The sequence below is a fragment of the Cervus canadensis genome, chromosome 15 (genome assembly GCF_019320065.1).
Source record: "Cervus canadensis isolate Bull #8, Minnesota chromosome 15, ASM1932006v1, whole genome shotgun sequence".
In the NCBI taxonomy this organism is placed as follows: Eukaryota; Metazoa; Chordata; class Mammalia; order Artiodactyla; family Cervidae; genus Cervus; species Cervus canadensis.
In genome coordinates this window covers 81,865-89,753 of record NC_057400.1, presented here as the reverse complement: position 1 = coordinate 89,753, position 7,889 = coordinate 81,865, and the positions used below count along the sequence as shown (strand labels likewise).

Sequence of the window (7,889 nt, the reverse complement as noted above, 5' to 3'; positions counted from 1 at the left end):
GAGTGGCTGAACTGAAACTCAGTGATGGAACAACTGTTTTGTTCAAGATTGAGAAAGGAGTCTGACAGGGCTATGTGCTGTCACCCTGTTTGTTTAATCTATGCTGAGCACATCATGAGAAATGCTGGGCTGGAGAATAAAGATAGGTGGGAGAAACACCAACAATCTCAGATATGTGAATGGTACCACTCTAATAGCAGAAAGTGAAGAGGAACTAAAGAGCTTCTTGATGAGGGTGAAGGAAGAAATTGAAAGAGTCAGTTAAGACTAAAGAACAAAAAATCTAATATGATATCTGCCCCCATTACTTCATGGCAAGTAGAGGAGGAAAAGGTGGAAATAGTGACAGATTTCCTCTTCTTGGGCTCTAAAATCACCACAGATGGTGACTAGCCATGAAATCAGAAGATGTTTGCTTCTTGGTAAGAAAGCTATGACAAGTCTAGACAGTGTATTGAAAAGCAGAGACATCACTCTGCCAACAAAGGTCCATATAGTCAAGGCTGTGGTCTTCCCAGTGGTCACATACAGTTGTGAGAGCTGGACCATAAAGAAGACAGAGCACTGAAGAGTTGATCCCTTTGACCTGTGGTAGTGGAGAAGACTCCTGCATGTCCCTTGCACAACAAGGAGTGAAACCAGTCAGTCTTAAGAAAAATCAACCCTGAATACTCATTAGAAGGACTGATGCTGAAATTGAAACTCCAGTATTTTGGTCATCTGATGCTAACAGCTGACTCAGTGGAAAAGTCCCTGATGCTGGGAAAGATTGAGGGCAGAAGAAGAGGGCATCAGAGGATGAGATGGCTGGATGGCATCACTGATGCAATAGACATGAACTTGGGCAAACTTCGAGAGATGATGAGGGACAGGGAGGCCTGGTGTGCTTCATTCCACAGAGTCACAAAGAGTCAGACATGACTGGGTGATTGAGCTCAACAACAAGTCCCTAAGTAAAGAACCTGGCTCAATCAAGTCTGAACTTCTACCACGAGATGATAGATGACTGCGGTTTTAGGCCACTCAATTTGGGGCCAATTGTATGCAATATAGAAAAGCATTCAGGGAAATCTGTACCAGTAGGGAAAGTAGGAGTACACAAACTTTGACCTTGCCAAGGTCAAAGAATATTCAGTTTCACATTCTGTCCTGCAAAGGCAAACAGGGATGGTTCAGATGGAGAGCAATCAGAATGGGGAAAGCAAGAAACCAGATTCTAAAATAGGCTCAAGGAGCTCGTGGGCTGGAGAAAAGATGTTTGGTCTCAGAAGAGGCAGCTTAATTTCTATCTTCAAATGCTGAATGAGCTGTCTTGTGTCAGAGGTATTAGACATGACCAAATGACCAGAAGCACAAGATGGATGGTCTCTCAACATAAGGAAGAAAGTTTTAACATCCAAGACGCCTAGAAATGAAAAGGACTGCATTTATCATTTGCAATCCTAATTTCTTCCAAGTGCACAATGTACAATTGAATTAAATGGGAAACTAGGGGAGGAATCAAGCTAAATAAGTGGAGACTAGAAAACAGACCATAATCACGGGTTGTATTAAAAGCTCCCCCAACCCACAGTCTCTATGATTCTATGTTCAAATGAACCTTCAAAGGATTTAAAGCACATTTTCACAGATTGAAGCTAAGAATATGGGGGTGATGCTTAAATGTACCTTCAAAGAATTAGTACCACTTTCACGGATTGAAGCTAAGAACGTGGGGGTGAATGGAGATGGCGTTGGGTCAGGAACAAATTGACACCTGGCTCACTCCCTTCTTGGCAGCTTCCCAAAGGAAGAGCACAAACCAAGGGAAAGAGAAGTCTCCAGAACACTCAGGGGCTTTAGCCCAAACCTCAGAGTAGAATTCTGCCAGGTGTGACTGCATCTTGTAGAATACTCTGACTTATGTGAGGGTTTCCTGATGGCCTGATACCAAAGCACTCCAAAGACCTATGCTGATCATTTTACTCCCAAAACACAAGTCTGAATCTTGGACCTTAACACTTCTGATTTTAGAAAAGACAATTCTTGCCAAGGAAAAGCAGAAAAAGTAAAGAAGACCAGGTAAGGAACCCAGTGACCAGAGGGAGCTGACCAATTTACATTCCCACCCACAATGTAGGAGGGTTCCCTTTTCTCCTGATGTAGTCTTTCCTATTCCTAAGCACTGGATGCCTTCTCAGTGGGCCCACTCAATCTGGAAATTCATGTCTTTCAGTTCTAAAATTTCCTACCTGTATCATTTCTGTCAGTTCCCTATTCTCTCCACCCCCCCACCCCACATGAAAGCTGGGTGTGGTAAACTCAGAGGTGTAATAAACATTGTAAGCAGGTGGCTTGCATGTTTGCACAGCTTTGAGCCCTACCCAGGGTATAGGGGAAGGGATTACCTGCTTTTCCTATCCTTGGTTCTAGAGAATAAGGGCCTTCCTTTCCAGAAACATTGCCTAAGTAGAGAAAAGCAAGCAATCCTCTAACCCCCAAAATGTTCAAAGCCAGCGGAAAAGCAACAGATCTGCAGTACTGAATCAATCTCTCCTCTGAGTCCATCTGACTACTGCAGTCTGAACTGACCAATTCAGCTGCTATTTCTTCTAGAAAACCTTGATGTCCACCTTCTACATCCCTCTCCCTATAGGATAGAACTCCCTGTGTAGGCTTCCCACCCAACTTTTTTTTTTTTAATTTTTATTTTATATGGAAGTATAGTAAATTTACAATATTGTGTTAGTTTCAGGTATGCAGCAAAGTGATTCAGATATATGTTTATAAATATCTCCATTCACTTTCAGATTCATTTACCATACCGGTTGTTGCAGAGTATTGAGTAGAGGTACCTGCCTTACACAGTAAGTACTTGTTGGTTATCTATGTTACATATGGCAGTGTGTACATGTTTATCCCTCCCACCCAACTGTCATTGCAAATAACTTTCTCCCCTCCATTTTCTCTGTTCTTACCTTCTGAAACTTATATTGGCTAGATGTTAGACCTGGACTTCATGGATTATCTAATTTTATCTTTTCGTATTTCTCATCTCTATTATTTTTGTACTTCTGGCTAGGAGACTTCTGAAAGCTTATCTCCCAACACATCTGTGTAATTTTTTTAATTCCTGGTATTATATTTTTAATCTCCATGAACACTTTATTTTTGGACTTTTTCTTCTACATACAGCTTCGTCTTGTTTAGGGACAGCAATAGTTTGTCTAGTTATGGTGAGTTTCTAAGTTTTCTTCTGCTTCCCACCATGTCCTTTGTACTCTTTTTTTCCTGTGGTTTTTGCTTGCTTTTGTTTGAATTTTTGACATTGTTTTGTCTCTTGTTCACACTTAAAGCACTCCTTAAATGCCTGGTGGCTTTCAGCTGTCCGTAGTTCAACCTGAGGAACTCAAATTGGTTGGAAGCACAAGGCGCAAGAGGGAAAGCTTATCAGCTGAGGAGTGACAAGGACGCCACTGGCTTCTCTTTGTTAGAGAGTAGGGGATTTTGCGTCTCTTCAATGCCCACTGCACATAAGACCTGCTGCCTCAGAGACGGCTTCTCTCTGCACTTTCGTGCACTCCCTATCTACACTGCCCACAGTGTCTACTCTGTGATCAGAATAGCTATTGAAGACCCTCTGTTTTGATCAGGCATGAAAACAGTAGCCAGTTTATAAGTGCCATGGAAAAGACATGTGTTCCACAAGCTTCCCACATGGCTGACCACTTCTATGTGGCAGTGATTCACACACTTTAAACAACTAACCCTCCTTCTGTGCTGCTGTCTCCTGGCCCTGCAAATTTCAGCTTGTTGAACTATTCCATATATGGTAATGCCACCAAGGAAGCTGGGGACAGATCACAAGGTGGCACAGCTACCTCTCTGATCCTTACAAGAACCATCGCCAATGATCATCAGTGATTCCATCTTCAGAGGAGGACATCAGGGTCCTCACTTTGGTTTGATGCCAAAGCCCTGGTTTGTGCCATTGTAAAAGGAAATAGTCAATTTTGACTCTTCCATGCTAGATCTGTTTCTTTGGCCACTTTTGTTATTATAGTCACACATAATGGCTTGCCTCAGAGAATCCCACCCCTCTGCCTGACTGGTAAGCTGAAGTACCTTTGTTCAGAACCCTGTCTTCCTGTGGATGGCAGGAAGGAAGAAATTAACACAACCGCCTGCCTGAGGCTTGCCATTCTAGGAGATACCTGTAAGATTAAATTCTTACTTTCTTTCCTCACCTCCCCCATCTCTGATCCATAAAAGAACCTGGCACCTAGACCGCAGCAAGATGGCTATTTTGAAACACTAACTTGCCAACTTCTCAGTCAACCAGCTTTCTGAATAAAGTCGTCTTGTGCAGCCAGCAGAACAAGCTTGGACTCAGTAACACCATAACTGGCTTTCACCTTCCCCTGTGGAATTTACTTCTGTTCTACAAAAAGAATGTTGTTTCCAGGGGGACAGGGTGCCACCATTCCATGTGGAACTGCCAGGCAAGGTGGTAAGGGCACCAGAGGAAAACCCCAAAAGATGCTCCTTCTCTTGCTCAGCTGTCTCCTGCCTGCCACCAATGGGAAGAACTGCCTCCAATGCTGGCAAGAGCTGCCTGCACTAATAGATTATGACCTGCAGATTCTTTGGGGCACCCCAGGACCACCCGCAGAGCTCTCCCAAAGCCTCCATTCCCTATTCATGGACAATCATTCTTCTCCTGAAAACTCATACCTTGGTGAGGCACAGCCAGGAGACCCAGGGATCAGCACTGACCCCTTTACCTGGCCCAGGGTCTTAATCCCCTGACTTTGTCCCAAACCTCATTCTCAGGTCAAGACCATTTGGAGGAAGCAGCAGGAACATTATTCACTCACATAAATAAAGCCATTAGGAAGCTTCGAGATGGTGAGGAAGCCTAGAATCCTAGGGCCCCAGGGCTTGGGTTAACAAAACCTGATCCTTCAAGGCATCCCCTGAAGACCACTGGCATGTGGTGGGGCAGTGTTGTGAAGGGTGGGATTGGACATAGCATCTACCTGTGTGCTCTACAGAATTTCTGTCTGAAAAAACTGGCTTAAATTCCTAATCTTGAGAAACTTATGTTATTGACTCCACCTATGAAACACACAGTGAAAGCACCCCTTCCCTCTTGTTCCACCCAGATAAACCATCACTTCTGGAAGAGGTTCGTGTCCTGAAGCAGCAATTTTCCAAGGAGCTGGAGGATGTATCTGAGGGGCTGAAGGACAAGGGTGAGAGGTGGGGCTGGCCCCTGCTCATCACCCAGCCCATCACTTCCTAGAGACCTGGTGAGGGGAGTCCAATCTGTGGCCCCCTTTGGGCCCCTCCCCTGCCCTTACCTGGGGCACCTAACCACACTTTCTCCCAGCTGCGATTCTTGCTCACACCCCAGTCCCTCCCAGCTCTGTCTGCCTCCCCAGCACCTCAGTTTCTCTACCATTTCACTCTCCTGCGCAGCCTGCAATGAGTCCTGTGGTGAGTATTTTGGGGACCAGGCCTGGGTGAGGGGTGAGGGGCACCTGATCCTCTCTAAGGCTCCTATCCATCCTCTCTAACAGACATCCGCTCCACATTGGAGGTAATCAGTTGCACCACGTGCCAGAAACACTTCCTTACCTGCCAAGACCCTGCTCTCTGCCCAGGTCAGTGGCCAACCAACCATCTTGGCCTCCAGCCTCCCTGCCTCCACTCCAGATCCGTTGTTGTCTTTGTCTGGAATGTCTTCTTCCTCTGTCTACCCCTGATCCCTTTGTGCTCCCCATCCTCCCTGGGGAAGGTCAATTCCCAGGATATCTGGATTCCACATGTCCATCTTCAGAGCCTTAGAGCCATCTGCCTCTAGGACATGTTCTCAGGGGGCCTGTCGGGTCCCTAAAGTCAGCATGCCTGGGGACATGTCCAAACCCATCTCAACTCCCCCAAATCTACTCTTCCTTCAGGACCCCTCTCAACAAATGTCTCACTCAAGTCCTCAACCTCCTAAACCAGGAGTCTCCCTCCCTTACTCAGAGTATGTAGTCACCAGGTCTTGCTAAAGAATTCTTCAACATGTTACCATACGATCCTTCCAACCTCCTCGGACAGCCTCAACTCCTACCTGGATTGTGGCAGAGTCTCCTAACTGGCCTCCCTGCCTCTCCTGGTCACCTCTCACTCAGCAATCAAAGAACCCTCTCTCTCAAGGAGCCAGTCTACCTCTGACACTCTCTGTCATAACTTTCAGTGGCTCCCAGTGGCCCCCAGATAAAGTGCACCCACCTGGGGAGGCCTGCCCGCCTGTGCCCTCCCGTCTTCGCAGACATGCACAGCTGCTGACATGGAGCTTCTGACCTGGAACACTCTGTGTCCTCTGCCTGGAACAGTTTGGCTCCTTCACCATCTGAACTGAACTACTAGTCTTTCAAAGTCCAGCTCAGAATTCCTGTTTCCTAAGAAGCTTTTCATGACTAGCTCTGAGCTAGTCGACCCGGAGCTCGTTGACCCTCCCAGTGATCATTCAGCCTGTGCTCTGCCCTGCTGTGCTCCCCTGAGACACCACAGCAGACTCTTTGGTTTGCCTCCCTCCTAGAGATCAGGGACCCAGTTTTACTCATCTCTAGATGTAGGTGGGCATACAGTAGGTGCTCAGCAAGTGTCTACAAACAGGTGACTGAGTGGATAAGAATGCAGTCTCCTCTTGGAGCTGAGATGGCTCTGTCTGCTCTCTAATCACTGGCTCTCCCTTTCCCCACCTCCCCGCAGCATGGACTGGGAAGAACTTCAGGTGGGCTATGGGCATCGGCATCGCTCTGCCCCTGGTGACCCTAGCTGGAGGTGGGTGAGTGCCTGCTCCAAGCCCCATGTCCCCAAGGAAGACACGCCTACTGCTTGACTGACCCATCTCCACCCTGTTTCCTGGCCCAGATGTTACATTTTCTGGCTCGAGAAGAAGAAAAAGAAGAAGGACGAGGAGGCACAAAAGGTCTGGGACATCTAGGATCCCCAAGGAGGGAAAACTGTGTCTGCCTGGGGGTAGCAAGTCTAGAGGCCCCAAGTCTGGTTCCCTGGGCCTGGTTTCCAAAGGAGTGTAGGATTGAGGGCTGGGACTCAGGAGAGCCACTATCAGCCCCCCGTGTGAGCAGACCCATCCACGGCCAGGTGCCCACAGCCAGGCCACAGAGCAGGAGCAAAGCCCTCAATCTCCAACTGACCCACAAAGTGCTCCATCCCTCTGTAGCACCCACATCTACCCTTCACCACCCTGCTACCTGACTGCATAGGCTGCCAACAATCCCCCTGGCCCTCTGCTCCTGGTTGGGTTTGGCCAGCTGGAGGTCAAAAGCAGAAGCAGGCCTGCTTCTCCTCTCTTGGCAGGGGCCCAGCTGGCCACTTGTCACCTTCAACTGAACAAAGGTCCCAGGTGCTGTCAGGAAGCTCTTATCTCTGGGTTCTGGTAACTCTCCCTCTCCCGACCCCTCCAACCTGGGGTGGTAACAGCTCTGAAGTTCTGAGGCCCAGGAAACTGCATTCTCTCTTGAGGTTTCTCTATACCCATGCTCTGTAAGTGTCTTTTATTAAAACACTCTCCTCGTACTCTGATGCACTTGCCATCTGCTTCCTGCTGTACCCTGCATGGATGCAGCTGGCACTATGATCCTCCCCACATGGTCCCACAAGGACTGTCCCATGTCCTCAACCTCTTCCCGCCAGTCCAACACCCTTACCTTTCAGAAAAATCTCTCTCCTAGTCCCAGAAGTGGTAACTCCACAGGATCACACTAGCCTCTCCTGATTTCAACACCAGAGTTGAGGGCAGCAATGGCCTGGGCCCCTTGAGGCGTTTCCGTGTCTGGGTGTGGAAAGCATGAAGTGCAAGTGTTAGTTGCTCAGTCATGTTCGGCTCTGTG

The 7,889-nt window shown here is 47.6% G+C and overlaps 1 protein-coding gene across 1 annotated transcript; it reads left to right on the top strand.

Annotated features, from left to right (window-relative positions):
- The first annotated feature begins 4,518 nt into the window (after positions 1 to 4,518).
- TEX51 (testis expressed 51) lies at positions 4,519 to 6,979 on the top strand. Its single transcript, XM_043488375.1, has 6 exons — positions 4,519 to 4,663; positions 4,813 to 4,887; positions 5,145 to 5,234; positions 5,562 to 5,645; positions 6,745 to 6,820; positions 6,907 to 6,979. The coding sequence occupies exons 1-6, from the start codon at positions 4,519 to 4,521 to the stop codon at positions 6,977 to 6,979; spliced, it is 543 nt and encodes a 180-aa protein (XP_043344310.1).
- Positions 6,980 to 7,889: the final 910 nt, after the last annotated feature.

Coding starts and splice junctions, on each gene's coding strand:
- TEX51 (XM_043488375.1), top strand. CDS start 4,519: ATGCTCCTTCTCTTGCTCAGCTGTCTCCTGCCTGCCACCAATGGGAAG. Junction 4,888..5,144: donor CATTAGGAAGCTTCGAGATG/GTGAGGAAGCCT, acceptor TGTTCCACCCAG/ATAAACCATCACTTCTGGAA. Junction 5,235..5,561: donor TGAGGGGCTGAAGGACAAGG/GTGAGAGGTGGG, acceptor CCTCTCTAACAG/ACATCCGCTCCACATTGGAG.